Raw genomic sequence first — 17,417 nt, 5'->3', positions numbered from 1 at the left:
CAACCAAACACATACTATATTTATATTGCAAGTGCAGCTGACGGGTGGTAGCATTATGAATGTGAGTTTGCATGTTGCGATGGAGAAATGGAAAAGAAGGGGGGAAAAAAAGCTGTAAGATAATATTTGTAGAATACATTTTGAAAGGGATTAAATTGTTTATTTAGTGTGCTATTAAGAGACCCAATGGCTAAGGGATCTTGCACTTCTGCCTTTCTGTGGTCATTTTCGGGGTTATTTTAATCTTTAAATTGATTATGCAATCCCAGGTTCTTGATATTTGCGCATCTCTGTTTAGAAATTACCAGTCACCTAATAACTCAATAGTCATGGTTTGACTACAGTGACTTTCATTCCATGAATAAATATGTCCAGTTTACTAGAGTGGATTTAGAGTAATAGAATATATTAACAGAAATGTGTACTAAATGATACAAATGAAATGCAATGCCAAACCTGCTAAGGCGTTGTACATTAAATGTTCATGTATTTTACCTCCAAATTCTGCTTGTGTCACCCACGTGGGGCAGTTTGAGAAGAAACTTACACAACAAACTGAATTCCATTGCAATAACCCATGACATGCCACTACAAACCATGTGCTAATTTAAACGGATGCGTTGTGATAGATCCTGCAGTGAATCGGTCATCTGAACAGCCATCCTTTCTCCACTTAAGAATGCTTAGACTGAATCGTATGGTCCTATAGCATGGAAAATGCTATTGCATGTGGGGATTCAAAAGCAGATCGGTAAAGCAGCAGTACAGTATCACAAACTGTTCTTTTCATTGCTAAATAGCTGCTTTCTTGACCAAGATCTTGGTCTGGCTTTCGTGGCCATCACGTACATCATCATGGCCGATGCTTGTACACATGCACTGTTCACTGCCTTGAGTTTTTCGTGTGATCTTAGGTAAATAACAGTACAGCGGCTGTGTGAATGTGATTGGTGGACTCTTTGTGATAAGCAGACTAAGGTGCTTTGATTAGCCAGTTTTGCTGACAGCAAGGCTTTGTAGGGTCTAACATTGTCGGAGCCGCCATCTTGGCATTTCAGATTGTCCCACTGTAAACTGATAGAGTGAACTGTCTCCACTGATTTACACAGCTCTCATTTTTCACTGTTGGTCATACCTGTAGCAGTTTTTCCGATCCTTTATAGTACAACCATATTAGAAATTATCAGGCACCTTTGGTGGGCAAGAGTGTAACTGTAAGAGGGTTACAAATGTGTCTATCTAAGCAGGATACACATTATTTTGAAGCTCCACAACTTTTAGCGTTGGCAACCTATAAAAAGTGGACATTATAAATATGTCCTGGATTTTTCTGCAAAATCTGTTTGTCTGACATCTGGACTATTTGCCTCTAGTATTACAAAATGAGTCGTGAGTTAATGTGTCCATGAGTAATGAAGTGCGACTCTCTCCATATGAAAATATACCTTATAATTATCCAAGTAAAAGCATGTTTTGGTCATTGAGACATTCATCAGACATGACCTCACAATGAACAGACATTGCAAATAAGAAGGCAAATGTGGACAGATGATGAAGTCAAATGCCTGATTTTCGGAAATTTCTGCTATTAATTTTGCATGATTTCCTAAGTTTGGTATTGGTGGTGTTTATGCCATGAACGAACCAAATCGTTTGGTCTGCACCAGACTTGGAATGACATTGTTTACACTAGCCTAAATAAACTGAACTAAATAGGCAAATGTACCAGTTTGTTTGATCCCCAACACATATGTTAGAGGTGTGAACAAAGCCTAAATGTGTCTCTGTGGTCCATGTATGTCTGTCTGCATGGTTATTCAGGATGTGTTTACATCATTGCTTTGCTAGCACACTGGTGTAAGTGCTTGTCATCAGAACCAGGATACAGGTTTTTAATGTTTCAGCAGAATTCTCTAGAGGGTGAATGAATGCTTGTTGAAGGATGGAAGAGACAGAAGAGGAGGAGAAGAGGGTACTTCAGAGACTCTCATCCACTCCGCCACTCTTGCAGCCAGTGTTGCGTTCAGTACCAGTGCTCCAATCAACGCTCCGTTTAACTCGACACTCAAGTCGCACTCCCCACTTTATAGTTTTGCTTGAATTCCCTAAAATTTCATGTTGGAGGTACTTTTTGGAAATTGGTCTTGTGGGCCAATACTTAAGAACTGCTCAGTTTTATCAAGATGCATGTTTTTTTTCCCGCTGTAATTGATGAGCATATTTTCTGTTCATAATCTTGTGGCATGGAACCTAAAATTCTAAGCATGCTGGCACTGCATCTGTTGCCAACATATCCCAACTGACAAACGACAATCTTTAGTGTTCTGACCTAAATTTGTTAACAAAGAGTTATCCATAACATTAGTCTGCCTCTGGGGAATACAAACATGTTAAGAAATTGCAATGTTAGTGAACATGATTTGTTAGTCAGTACAACAAAATTTACTCTCAAACTATAAATGTTGGCAGTGAGGCAGCAGCACCTGCTTCGCTCAGCACTTTGGCTTTTACCGGGCCGCTGGATTTTTGAGTGTCAGGAATATTTGCCTCTCTGATTCCAGGAAGGTAATGGCACTGTGGCAGCCTGGTGAGTTAATCATCGAGAAGAACCTTTCCCCTCAACTGTCAACTGGCACACTTGTGTGAATTTTGCAAAATTAATTATTCTCGTTGAAAAAAACGAATGACTTCAATTCATCCAACAGCTTAGCTTTTGTCTCCCCTCCCGATCCTCCCTCCTTTTCTCTCCTGCTCTTTATGCCATCATGCTGTATCATTTTAGCAGCTTTATGAATTAATCCCTAGCTGGGGTTTTTGTGTACCACAGGGGTTGATAGTGTTACTGAATTGCTCCATTTTTGATTGAAAGGGAAGAATCTCTGAGCTAGGCTGCTGTAGTGTTTACTTAATATGCGTTCTTTAATTGTTTTTTTTCTTTCGTTTTTCTCTGATTCGCTCACTCACACGCACACACACTTTCAACATAATGAACAGGCTCTTATTATTTGTCTGTCTTCCTTGCTGTCACTGAACAGTTACGTTTGATGTGTGTTTGGTTCTTAGGTGGCCAACTTGGCATGTTCCATTTCCAACAATGAGGAAGGAGTGAAGCTGGTCCGTATGGCAGCCTCCCAGCTGGAAACCCTTTGCCCCCAGGTAACTGACTTTCTTGCACCATCCCCCACCCACTTACACTCATTCTCTCAGCCACCTCTCTTACCCACTCTCCTCGTTTCCATAACCCTGACAACCGCAATCGCCAGCCAGAACCCTGCAGTTCCAGAGCCTAAAACCTGTCGTCCTTTTTCACTGCCCCACACTCCTGCCCATGTTACCCAGTGACATTAAGCCATAAGTTTTGCCAGTCTTTACTCAGACCCCATCCCAGCATTCATAATTTCACAACTATGTGTCAGATTGAATGGGGGGGGGGGGCTTGCTGATTATCATTGTCCAATGTTGCCAGTATTGAGCTTATCCCCTCATACCCCTATCCCTGCCAACCTCCAGTCCTGCATCTCTCCACTACCTCTTAGCCTTGCCAGCCCTCTCTAGTCTGCTGCTGCTGCTCTTTTTAATCTCACACAGTGATTCCAATTCATCCTCTGCTTTGATATCCACAGTTGTGTTCCATAAAAATAGCAGCCTTCCATTTATTCCTTCAAAACACTGTGTCCCTAATCACTCTCAGGGATAAATTAACAGCGTGCTGTAGTTCAAAAGTGTGTATAAAGGGTCCTGCAATCAACCTATGCTAATGTTGTGGCTCAGGACTACTCTTTAATGGGACTTTAATGGTTGTAATTGGGTGATTGCAGGTGATTAATGCAGCACTGGCCCTGGCTGCCAAGCCCAACAGTAAGGTTGCCCAGGACAACATGGACTTATTCAAGGAGCAGTGGGAGAAGCAGGTCCGAGTCCTCACCGATGCCGTTGATGACATAACATCCATTGACGACTTTCTGTGTGTGTCAGGTGAGTGTTAGTATTTTGCATGTCTCAACCATATATGGGAAGGGGAACAGTTGTTTTGTGAAATGGATTGGCCAAGCAAAATGACGTTTTAAAGGGAAAAGCAGAAAGCACGCTCTCAGTTGGAAGACTGCCTGAGCTGTTGGACACCATTTCGATAAATACGTGCCAAAGCATTTAAGGGTATTGTTAAGTGGAGGGCAAATGGAGCTGTAGGCAAGCAGTGATATTACTCTTCACTGATGAGCCATACATACCAAGCCTTATTGGGTTCTGCAAGCCAGACAAAAGCACTGAAGCATCAACAGAACTAGGTCTGAAATTGACAACCTGTCACATGTGTTAAGACACACTAATGGTTTGTCAGGCATGGCCTTAGAGGGCTCTTGTGAAGCATTAAGAAGAGTGACTCCTCTCACCTCTAGCCAAGGACAGTCTGCAGTTTACACAGCGGACATCTGCATTTTACAGGCTCCCATTGATAAGCCGTCTGAGCATTTGTCTGCAGTCTTCCCCCTTCTGCCCTTGTGCTTCCTATTAGCCATCTTAAGCCAGGGACAATGCAAACACAGCATGAAGGATGAATATTTCCTGCTTTAACTTAGCGCTCCAGCCGCCACTGGCTCAGACTTGCCCTGTCCTTGTTTCAAAAGTGTCTAGGTCACAGCACACTGATGGACTTGCAAACACAACAGTAAGGAGTTGTTCTCCATTAATTTTGCTGCTGTCTATGCATCAAGGCAGGTTGGGGGTGTACATGTAGAAATTGCTTGAAAAATGAAAACTCTAAAGGGCTGTCTGCTTTATTCATTTTTATTTTTTATATTCTGTCCTCAGAGAACCACATCCTGGAGGATGTGAATAAGTGTGTGATCGCCCTGCAGGAGAAGGATGTTGATGGTTTGGACCGCACTGCTGGGGCCATCCGAGGCCGTGCTGCCAGGGTTGTCCATGTGGTCACCTCCGAAATGGACAACTATGAACCTGGAGTCTACACTGAGAAGGTTCTGGAGGCCACAAAGCTCCTCACTGACACAGGTACTAAAGAACAAGAGGTACCATATAAATATCTTTAGAAACTTTCAAACCTTATCATATTTTGCTGAGGGGGATTATCAATGCAAGTTCCAAGATTATACATCAATGCACCATTCATACTGTTGGTTCTGGTTAATTTTGTTTGGCGTCAACCCTTAGGTAGGAGTAAAGCCTAATTTTTTTGGAATCGCAGCATAGTTATATATCACACATTTAAACAGATGAGGAATGTAGCTTCAAAGGTTTATTTCTACTGTAAATGTAAATATGCCCCGAAGTGGTACGATGTGGGTTCAAATATTCACGTCTAATACGTCTCTGATGTAGGATTTAAAGGTAATTTCAAAAATGTTGGAGGGGTAGCTTTGGTTTTCTGAGAGGTGTAGCGCTTCATGCATATAGGCTTTGGTTTGAAGGCTCTGGTCTAAAGGCTACTGAGTTCACTGAATTTAATGGTCTGTCAATTGTGATGCTAGAATCAAATGGATTACACCAGATGAAACCTGAAGATAATGGGCTCTCAAGGGATCGCTGGTGTCAGCCCGGTGTGATGAATGGCAAGAAGGGTGAAAAGTGGATTTGAATTGTGATTCCTATATCTTGACTATTTTTGCCAGTGAGAGCCAGTGTGGCCCGCAGCATAGAGTAGTGTTGTCACGATACCTGCACAAATATCTCAATACCGATGCTGGAATGATACCACAGCAAAAAAATCTAAAAAGTCAGTAAATGTAATGGAATAATATAATAGATGACAGAACATGGAACTTAAAATGCTTTGTTTTTTTTAGTTTTTTTTTTTAGTAATAATAAAAAAAAACCCAAATAATTATTGATAAAAATGTACGTGTCATGATTACCATGACCAGTACTGAGTATAAATCAATCATTTATAACTGGTGTTGTTGATCTGCATAATTGTGAACGCCTGATTTTTAGCAGCTTGCAAGTTATTGTAAAGTTAATATTACCAGTGTGAACGTTGTGTTTGCATATAGATGTTTGCCACATTGGTAAGGTAGCTAAAAACCTAAAGCCCAATTAAACAGCTATGTATCATTGCCCTTAATTGCCTCGTAAAACTCAGATTGTGAAAAAAGTTTGCATGTCACAAAGTAAATCGCACTCACTTGACTTATATTTGAGTGCATGCAATTATGTTATCTATCACATTCGCCAACCTGTTGCTGTTTTTGAATTCCTTGAGCAGGTCGACATGTCTGTCGGCGAGATGCTTTGCCAAGTTTGGAAGTGTTGACTCTTTTACAGACGGCCTTTGAAGTGTCTGTGGGCTTGCCCTGACTTGTCTATGTAAGCGAAATAATGCCATATTTCGCTCCTTGCGTCTGCTTTGTCAACAAGCTGTGAACGGTCGACAAGAGCACTTGTACTTGCAGCCATGCCTTTCCTGCTGTCACCATGAAAGCTGCAGCATATATATGAGGGGGGGAAAAAAACCCAAAATGGTTGGCTCGCCCATTATGCCTGCAGAGCGCTGTGTACACATACTGCCCCGCTGTCACACATCGACGGAACTCATAGGAAATACAGCTCTTATTAAAACACTGTCATTCTTAAAGTACCGGTACTGATAAAATGGGGTATAGTACCGTTTTTAACTGCAGGGTACTGTGATACCTTTCTAGTATCTGTATACCATACAACACTAGTATGGAAAGCTTCATGTTGCTTCTGTCAATGATAAGAGTATGCACGGGCAGTTGAGAAGGTAATAATGATTTTTGATAAGGTGAGTATCATGTGCAGAAATGTGCCTTTTTTCCATATTCAAGAAATCAAGTTAAACAGTACCGAAATACAGCTTTGGACCAATAGGAGTGATCTTTCCAAGAGGCTTCTCTACTAATCTGATCTCATCTTATCTGAGGTTGGATTTGTATGAGAATATACAAGCTTTGTTGAGACTTTAAAAAACCCTGGAGTTGTCAGGGTATTCTAGTTATCAGAATTCAGCCCAAGTGGATTCCACAGTAAAGCATTTCAGTGCATACACCATTCTTATAGTTAATAGTAGCCCTGATCTACCTTAAAATTTTGCTTCAGTTCCACATTTACTCAGGACATGCCTCAGTTTTGCTTTAAAATTTGTCCTTTTTGTCTTTGATTAGAGTTGTAGCGAGCAATCTAGAAAGACATTTGTTGTAGAAATTGGACTGGCAAGTTTAATGTGTACTAAACACAGCTAAGGATGCTTTTGTAATTTTGCGTTTTTTATTGTGGATAGATTTGAGAAAATTCATCCAAACTAGTTCAACAGAGGGAAAATGAGAAGTGGGCATGTTGTAGCTGCAAAACCTACTACTACTACTTTCGGCTGCTCCCGTTAGGGGTCGCCACAGCGGATCATCCGTATGTTGTAGCTGCAAATGCACCCTTAAATTTATTGTAAAGTTAAATTCCCTCCTAAAGCCCGCGGGCAAGCCTCTAACCATTTCCCTTAATGCACAAGATCAAATCTCCCTCCTTCCTTCTCGCTTCTCCTGCTCCCATTTGCTCCCATGTTTGTATCCCTGCATCTGTACCGCTATCACAAGGGTCGGGCTGACGCCTAGATACTGAATGAGGAGTATCAATTCCTATTTAGCTGATGACTATCATTTCATTAATAGGGCATGGCCAGTGGCCCAGATTTGTGAAATGTTCTAGATAAAAGCTGCTATGTACTTTGCTCCTCCCCCCAAACATAAATGCACACACACAAAGGTACGTACATATTATACATGTATACACACACACACACACACACTATTCAGACTCTGCTGCACTTCGTGGGGGTCCTGGCATTTTCCTTTCTGTGTCCTACTCAACACCCTGGCAAAAACATCCCAATAATATAAAAGCAGTAAGTAGATCCACAGCACATAGAATATTATAACTGTCAACTCCTTTTGTAATCACTGCACTTGCCTCTTAAGTTTTCAGTGGCCAATTTATTTTTCCATTTGCACAGTTAAAAATCTTACTTTCAAAAGGACCAAATTGGGGCCCTTGCTAGTTCCCAACAAGGGACCCATTGATGTTAATTGCAAATGTGTATTCTCTGGTGTCTGTGTTTGTGGTTTATGTCAAGAATCCTTTGATAGCCTCTGTAACCTTGAGGAAATGTAGCAAATATGGATTAGAGAGGAACTGGGGTGGAGGCATCAATGCTTCAGTGAGCTCTCAACATTGCACGGTCGCTCTCAGTGCCCCATTGGCCATGTTGGAAAATGTGTGTGGGTGGGTGAGTTGCTGGCAGTGAGACTTAGCCATCATCTTTTTCTGAGTCTAGAATCTTTATTGTCACAACATAGTCAAGGTCATGCTTCAGTCTTAAGTAAGAGACAAGGAGCTGTGTGTTTCCTCAGAATGGGGGATGTAAACAGCATGCCGGCTACCATTCTGTGTCTATGCTTGTTTTGGTGTTTACAACCACCTACCTACATTGTGTTCAAGTGAAACCTCATTGATGTCACTTCTTACTCTCTCTCTCCCTTCCCTCTCTTCTTTCCACTCTTTACCTACACCTATAGTCATGCCACGGTTCACAGAGCAGGTGGAGGCTGCTGTGGAGGCCCTCAGTGCAAATCCTTCCCAACCGGTGGATGAGAATGAGTTCATTGATGCATCACGTCTTGTGTATGACGGTGTTCGCGACATTCGCAAGGCTGTCCTCATGATCAGGGTAAGTCAACACAGTACTGCTTATGGTCAACTGACCTCAGCTGCTCCTATGCTAACATGTTTTTCAGTGCCCCTCCTTTCTTTAAATCATGCTGCTCCATGTCAATGATGTTTTCGATTTGGCCACAGGAGTGAAAAATCAATATTTTGAATGGTAGTGACACTCACTGTGTCTCATTTTAAGTTTACATTCTATGGAGGACGCTTTTCTGGGCTGCATATGTCAGAAAACTGTCCTATTCCAAAGGCTCCTTCAAATGCAGCCTATATTTGGCCAAATTTGGAGGACACATCTGATTTGTCCTTTACAGGCTCAGGTATCCCGCAGAACTTTGCGCACCTGCCAGCAAGTTTTTTTTTTTAAATTTTTTTTTCACCAAAGAAAAATAACAAACAAAAGATGCAATTGTGTTTTAAAATGTAGCAAATTAAGTATTTGCCTCAACAAAAGTTTACTTTATTGGTCTGCTTAACTTAGTAGTTACATAAACTAACGTATGTTTTTCAACTTCTGTAGGGAGCCATTATGAAACCGAGGAGTTTATAAAACTCAGTGCTCAAAACGACAGTTTATCCCCTGGCTAGAACAGTAGGAACTGTGGGAGTGGTGTGTTTAAAATGTAAGATTTATAACAACATAGTTGTCCAGCTGCACAGAGCATCCTAAAACCCGTTGCCGTTGATGGTGGGCTACCTATTGAAGATGAGTTTCAGCACGCTTTTTAATTACTTCAGAAAATAAGAATGTTATCAAAACATAGATTGCTATGAGAGTCCACTCTATTTTGTCTGTCAGGGTTTTTCATGCTCTTTCCCTGTTGGGCTTGTGAGGATATGAATGGGAAATCTCAGACTCTTGCATCCTCCATAGGCTCTCGCATTTCATCCACTGTAGTTCAGCTTTCTGACCTGTATAGGAAGTGGTCTAGAGGCTAGAGGTTAGTGGTCTAGGCTTCCTCCATAGGCTTCCTTTCATTTGGGACACACTCACTGTCTCTTTTTGTGCATCAAACCTGGAGCAGAGTCAGAGTCACTCCTCTTTTAGAGCTTGGACAGAGTCCAAACTGTCAGAAAGTAATGATGCTTGTTTCATATGTGTGCTCACCACGGTTGCTTACCTTGGAACATTAAGAAACACTATATTCATGAGTCACACAGGATGAATAGAAGCTGAGATTGACCTGAGACTCTGTTGCCCTGACTTGAATAGTATACAGAAACCATTTTCTTTCCACCATACTGAATTAGATCTTGTGTATTGTAGTGTAAACTCAAACGTATATTTGGTTGATGCTTTCTGCGCCAGATGTGTTTCTTTAATGGCATTTGTGTTACTATATGTGTGTGGCCCCAGAGGCCAATGATGAACTTGTCCCAGGCAAGTGCCGACCTAATTGACCAGATTTGCAGTATAGTGTAACAGCAGCCGTGGTTGTCTGTGGGTTAATGGCCTTTGCCTGAGTAGAACTATAACTGAGACAGATGGTACTTCGGTACCATTGAAGCGTTACCTAATTGACTGACAATGAGCTGACAACAAAACCTACTTCAGCTGTGAAGAGAAACGGATAGCTCTTAAATGCCTCATAGTATAACAAGGTTAACCACTTACAGCCAGCAAATTTGATATCCTTTTTATTAAGAAACAAGTTGGTGATCTGCTTAAATCACTTCTCACATTAGGTAATCTGTAATTATTTACTTTTTTATGTTACAGTGTGCTGGTTTATTGTATTATGCCATTGTCTTCCATTATTTTCACCTCTTTAATCTATTGAATTGGGATCATTAGTCTTGACAGCACATTGGGCCTAGGCAGTGGTGCTCCTTAACTGTGCTTGGGCTCCCATTAATAATGCTGCTCAGACTTTTAGACAAACACCAAATGAGGGGGGAACCATTATGCAGTATTTGCATTATGATAAGTAATTGATTTAAGATGGAGGTTTTAATTAGCATTCTTTAGTTGGAGTGAGAGCCACAGGACTACATTCAATCTCTCCTCTGCCCCCGCTCCACTCTTGTTATCTAGATTGATTAAGCCGTTAACACAATGCCTGTGGGGCTGGCTCAACACTACCTGGTGTGTGTGAGGGTTGGTGGGTAGGTGTGTGCGCTTATATATGTGTGATGATTTAACGTAGCAGTGGATTTATGAGAAGCCCTGCTACTTATGAATCTATGAGAGGCTCAGTTTGCCATTGACCAAAAGCCAGAGATCAATGCAGATCTCTGAACCTTTTTGAATATGCAAAGATATTCTCGTGCAGTCCCCAGGTGTTCGCCAGGACTTGAGGATCAGGTGTGAGAGGTAATCATCTGGTTCCATAGTGATTATTCTGTGGGAAACAGCTCAGCTGTTAAGCAGGTTAGCTTAGCCTATTTTCAACTGTGCAAGTCAGCGTCAGTTTATTCTTGATTGCAGGAATTATATTGACATCCTCTTTTATGGAAATACACATAGGTACACTGACTTTTTTTCCCCTCAAGTGTGTAATGGGATTCAAAAAGTTGATGTTTCTTTCAAATCGATCTAGCCGCAGTGGTACCACACAGCTAAAAAAAAAAAAGGGGGGGGCCTTTTCTTTTTTTTTCTTTGATAATATAGAAACGTACACATTTTAGAACATTGAAATGTGTGTGTATACATCTGGAATCATGTGTGCAACATTCTGTGTTGGAAATGATCCTTAAATTGACACAGAAGTCTAAAGGAAATGCTGAAAGTGTATTGGAAACGTCTTAAAGGTACAGTGTGTAAAATTTGGCTTAGGTTTTAACAGGAAATGAACTTAATGTTCATAACAATATTTTGATCATGTATAATCACCTAATATGAAGATGCATAATCTTAGAAAGCTTAGAATGATCCCCTGTATCTATCTGCATAGGAGTAGGGCTGCCATGATCATTAGTTGACAAGTATTTGTCATACAAATAATCACGATTTAACTTTTTTTTTTTTTTTTGGCTTTTCCTCCCCTTTTCCCCCCATTGTACTTAGCCAATTGCCCTATTTTCTGAGCTGTCCTGGTCGCTGCTCCACCCGCTCTGCCAATCCAGGGAGGGCTGCAGACTACCACATACTTCCTCCGATACATGTGGAGTCGCCAGCCGCTTCTTTTCACCTGACAGTGAGGAGTTTCACCAGGGCGATGTAGCACATGGGATGATCACGCTATTCCTCCCAGTTCCCCCTCCTCACTGAACAGACGGCCTGACTGACCAGAAGAGGTGCTAGTGCAGTGACCAGGACACATACCCACATCCGGCTTCCCACCCGCAGACACAGCCATTTGTGTCTGTAGGGACGCCCGACCAAGCCGGAGGTAACACAGGGATTTGAACCGGCGATTCCTGTGTTGGTAGGCAACGGAATAGACCGCCACACTACCTGGACGCCCCCATGCACATTTTTAAAAGTTAGGGTCAGGGGAGAAGATGGACATGTGTGGTGGCCACTGCAGGACACACTGCTCTGCTCTCGCAGCCGGGGGATACCAATGATGCTAACTAACCTCAGGTTGTTGCACATCGTCTATAAAATACAGGGAGTCAAACTTATTACTTACTAACACGGCTGAGTTAAAGTGAATTTCTTTTAAGTCCTTGATAATATCATCCTTCACTTGGTTGTGTAAATTGGGGATTGCAGTTTTGGAGATGCATGTTTTTCCTGGTAGTTCGTACTGCTTGTCCAAACTTGTGCAGCATTTCTTTAAATGCTGGTTTTTCAACCATATTGAACGGCTGCATTTCTTTGGCTTTATACCGCGTTACACTGTCTGTTAATGTGCACCATCTGGTACTGTTGCATTTATAGTTAGACACTCGTCCAAAAGCTTCAACAACAGGCAATTGTCGGGATGAACTGCAGCAATGGCTGTTTTTCCAAGTTCGGCGAATTGGGTGGGGTGGTGGATCCGTAGATGTTTTTTTAAATTTGTGGTATCAGCGCTTTTGACTGCCACTTTTTGCTGCAAATCTGACAAATCGCCTCCTCCAAGTTATTGGGCTCTCCTTTGTTAATGTCAACAGATGCTCCTCGAAATGCAGCTGTCGAATATTATAGAATAAGCGTCTCAACACAAAGTTTGTTGGCGCTAATTCACCACTCATGTGCCAGGGGCGCAACAAGATGACATCATTAAAAGAGCACCAGTCAAACAACAAACGGTGGAAAACGACATGGAAATACTGATGGAAATATGACATTTCTGTTAGTTTCATCCAGCTGTTTTTATACAAATGAAAGGAAACGATTCTAACGATTATGCAAAATGATCGCGGTCAGGTCAAATAATTGCGATCAGGCGATTATGCAATAACATAGGAGTGGATTCCTCCTATGGAGGCTGCCATTTTGCACTGCCACCTTTATACGGTGGCCCATAAGGACAAACTTGCATAGGGAAAAATGTGCTTGAATAAAGGGCTCTTTGCATACAGAGGCTGCTGTAGCTTCCCTTGAACCTGAACATTCATGTGTTGTGTTGTAAGAAAAGAGAATGGCAGGCTGACCAGGCGTCGTCTTTTACCCTGATATGTCCTATTTTTGAGGGTTAAAATATTGGTCTGAGATCTTGTTTTGCTCGTTCCTCAAAATGCATACATACCAGTAGCCTAACAGACATTTCTCAATAAGGGCCCTGTCCTGACCGGGCATTAAAATGCATCCCAAGTGATCCGATCACAAGAGGACAGCTCTAAACACAGGTCTGAGTGCATGCAATGCATCCTCAAGATGTCTTGAGATCTGATCACTCAGGACGCATTGAGGTGGAATGCATATGTCCACATATGTAGTCTGAATGCAAATGTGTCCCTGTCTACATTGAAGGACTGTCTAGTAGTTTGCTCTGGTTTTGTTCACCACCAGCAGTGTGTGTCAGGTGTGGGTTACAGTGAGGAAAGAAAATGTCCAGAGTGATAATCTGCATGGCCTGAATCTCAAATCAAATTCATTGCATAGTCTACACCCCTAATAATGGGAGTAACAATAGTAATAATAATAATGGGTGGCACACAATAATTTTTGTGACTTCAGTTCGGGAGTAACAATAATAATGATAATAATGGGTGGCACACAATAATTTTTGTGACTTCAGTTCGGCCAAGGCAAGACGAGAATTTTTTTTCCTGTGTCACAGACAGAACAGGAGAAATCATGTGAACTTGTGCACTGTCTGAACATTTTGAATGGTCCATATATTACCAGTATGCCAAACATTTTGATCATGTTGGAAAGCAAACAGTACAATGGCAGGAGGTATGTATTGTATTTGGTGGTATATTACGTCGTAAACAGAAGCTATATGCACATTATTTGGATAATGAGCTGGGATCCAACACCTGAACACAAGTGGCCATTCAATAAGCATTGCTAGATGTGAACAGTAATATGTCTCACGTAAATCTAGACTATATCTGGATACAAAGCATCAGGTTTGAACAGACCCAAGAACTCTGGTTCTTGAGGAGTCTTGTGGTTTTCACATTGAATTTGGAAATACAAACTCACAAGCACATACATGGCTCAAATTACAGTTTGAAATGAGGCAGATTTGCCAGAGTCTTGCACCGAAATCTGAAATCTGTCTGGTTTCTGTGACCCACACCCTTTCAGCTGACATTGTTGAATTAATTTACTAGGATGATGCCATCAGTCATGGACTCAGCGGGTCACCATAGTTTCTGGAGACACGCTATGAAGGGGTGAGGACATTGTTGTTGTAATGTGCCTCACCTGCCAGATGCCACTGAAACCCCCAAATTTTACACACTGTACCTTTTAATATTTAGTTAGACTTGTTAGGCTTGGCTGAGCTGTTCTTTGCTGGCACAGTCCCTTTAAGACTGGGCACGTCCAGCTCTGTGTCCGATAGAATATGAAAGCCGTCACATCAACCAAGTTTAAAAGCCTTGCAAAACAACAGGGCATGTCTACATGTGCACACACTGTCTCCCCTTCTGTCATGCCCAAGTGCATGCCCCACACCGTGGGTTACTCTTCAATCGGAAAAGACAAGCATGTGGTTAAGGCTATTTAAGATAGACAGTCTTTAACCTCTTAAAGCAAAGCACTGGCAGCCGTTGTCGGGCATCCCTTAGGTATATGACAGGCAGACAGAACCCTCTTCCACCTACAGTGACTTCAGAGGATATGCCTTCCAGACATCTAACAAACTATCTCAAAGTCAGAGAGCCGCTGACAGTGAGATACAAGGGGTAGCTCTACCGCTACCTTTTGGTTTACATTATGCCTCAGTGCCATAGGTGTTTTTGCACACTTTGCTTCTGAGAAAAATACCACCCCCCCCCAAAAAACATGAAATAAATAAAAGCAGTGGGAAGAAGGCAGTCTGCTCAAATCAAGGTGGATGGGTGCAGTGCCACGTAAATGAGAGACATGAGGCATTTTACTATTGCAGTGCCTCCATCCATAACTGAAACAGACAGACGTGACTAGATAAGGCTAAGTCCTACCTTCCTAACTTCTTTTTGTTTTACTCCAGGCTATCTTTGTCACCCCTCTAGTTTCCCATAGGGCACCAACCATGGGCTATCATTTCTGAGCCTCCCACGTTTACTGGTTATCTGTAGCACAGGCCACAGCAGGTGATATCTCTGCACCACTGAACAGCATTGTCTGGGTTGAAAGAGATGCCCGTGAGTCACTACTGCTCTGTATCTCAAACCATACCCCTCCTTTTCCCTTGGGAACAAGAGAATTTCTATATCCCATAATGTAGCATAAGCTTTTTCAGAGACATTCAGCTATTTTTAGATGGAATCCAAATCCATTACAGGACGGAGGTATTGAGACAGTTGGATAAGCACAAGTAGCGGCCCAGGCGCGATAATGCACCTTTATCTGTCCACATCATCTTCACCTTGCTCATATCACCACCAGATGTATTTTCTTGTCAGTCAGTTATGTATTTTTCTTTGAGTATGCCCTGCTAAGAAACAATGTGTTTTGCATACTACTATTTACAAGTGAAAGTTTCCCTTTGCTCGCTTTGTATTCAACCAGGACTTGAGAACAAGTTGAGAATTGGGAGATAAGCAGCGCTGTAGAGCACTAATTCAAGCCTCCTCTCTCTTCCCTATAGATGGCAACAACAGATGGGACTTTGATTGAGGAATTTTACTTTCAGTATGGTTCAGACCAGCTTGCACCTCCACCTTTTCCTCATGGAATGCAGGCAGCACATTGCACTTGATTTACAAATTAATGTAGCGTTTACAGGTTCATGTGCTCTGCTATGAGGAAGGAGGCATTTATCTAATGTGGCCCTTGCTGGCAGAGCTGAGGAATATTTGTCTTAGATCATTAGCAGGATAGTTATCAAATGGTATTCCACTGGTTCTCCCTTTCTAATGTTTGTGTATTTTTTTTTGTTCCTTTCCCACTCTCTCTCCCTTTCTACCTTGTCCCTTCTTCTTGCTCACCTCCCTCCCCTTCCATATCCATCCCACTTTTCTGTCATCTACTTCTCTTCCACTTTCATCTGTTTTTGTTTGTTTTTCCTTTCCCTTCCTTACTTTTCTCTGTCCCCTGGCAGACCCCAGAAGAGCTGGATGACTCGGACTTTGAAACGGAGGACTTCGATGTTCGCAGCAGGACCAGTGTGCAGACAGAGGATGACCAGCTTATTAATGGCCAGAGTGCCAGGGTGAGTTGTCAGTTGTGTGTGTGTGTGCGTGTGTATGTGTCTTGCTCATTATCTTAACATTTCTTAGGGCTACACACTTTTTGTTTTATTTATGTTGTAGTTCAAATTCTATTGATTTGAGTGGTTGTTGGGCAAAAAATTATTTTACTCAAAATATCTGATACTGTCATCAGTTTGAGATTCGTGCAGAAAGCCTTTCGTCACACAAAAGTTTTCCTATTGTAAGCCTTCATTCTTGTGCTCAAATTCTTTGTTTTATAGCATAAACTTTCAAGACAATAGGCCTAATTAGAATGACACAGTCAGTGAAATGGGCCAGCATTGTCAGTATATCTGTTCCTTTATTTGTCAAAATCTCCTGTTCCTTGTTACCACAAAGATTGAATCTCTTAACCTCCTATCCAGGTTTGATAGAATAGGCTATTGGCCTAAATGTCTTAAAGGAGCAGCAGCCATGAACTCTCCCTTCATGCTCACTCCTTGTTGCTGCAAAATACCTTCTCATTATATGCTTATGATGTGTTGTGTTGGTAGCCTACAGAGGATCAGCTAACTGTTGTGTTAGTAGGAGTCCTTCATCCATGTTAAGTAGAAGTCCCTCACTTCCAAACAGCCATACTTAAGGTTAGGAGGCTCTAGAGAGAATCCTTATTTACCTGTAATATCATGAACATTCTGGTTGCTCTGTTTGATTTTCTGCCCTTAGGTATGTGCACACTTTAGCCTTACAAACTCATTCATTGAACATCCCAAGTGCCTGCTGGGAAGCTGCCCTTTACCCATCCACTGTAGCCGAATGAATAGAAATAAAGTGATAAACACGTTTGCACAGGATATTAAGTACAGCTAAATAAATGTCCTCCTATTGATTCTCACTAATGGCCCAAGGCATGGAGGTAAGTAAATGTATATTTTTCCCCACCCATCTGACCAACCTTCTCACTCTCATGCAGGCAGGATATGCTGCAATGTATAATGTTTTGCTCTGTGGCTCTGTAGAAGGGGTTGTGAACCCTGTCTTCACAGTAGGAAATGAAACCTCTA

The 17,417-nt window shown here is 41.8% G+C and overlaps 1 protein-coding gene across 1 annotated transcript in view; it reads left to right on the top strand.

Annotated features, from left to right (window-relative positions):
* ctnna1 (catenin (cadherin-associated protein), alpha 1) overlaps positions 1–17,417 on the top strand; it is a 170,377-nt gene that overhangs the window by 117,788 nt on the left and 35,172 nt on the right. Inside the window, exons 10-14 of the mRNA XM_056296807.1 lie at positions 3,064–3,156; positions 3,819–3,975; positions 4,810–5,010; positions 8,544–8,695; positions 16,263–16,373. Coding sequence (XP_056152782.1) covers positions 3,064–3,156; positions 3,819–3,975; positions 4,810–5,010; positions 8,544–8,695; positions 16,263–16,373 — 714 coding nt within the window. The remainder of the gene's footprint in view (positions 1–3,063; positions 3,157–3,818; positions 3,976–4,809; positions 5,011–8,543; positions 8,696–16,262; positions 16,374–17,417) is intronic.

This window comes from Lampris incognitus, chromosome 1 (assembly GCF_029633865.1).
Source record: "Lampris incognitus isolate fLamInc1 chromosome 1, fLamInc1.hap2, whole genome shotgun sequence".
In the NCBI taxonomy this organism is placed as follows: Eukaryota; Metazoa; Chordata; class Actinopteri; order Lampriformes; family Lampridae; genus Lampris; species Lampris incognitus.
This window is presented reverse-complemented; position numbering and strand designations above follow the sequence as displayed.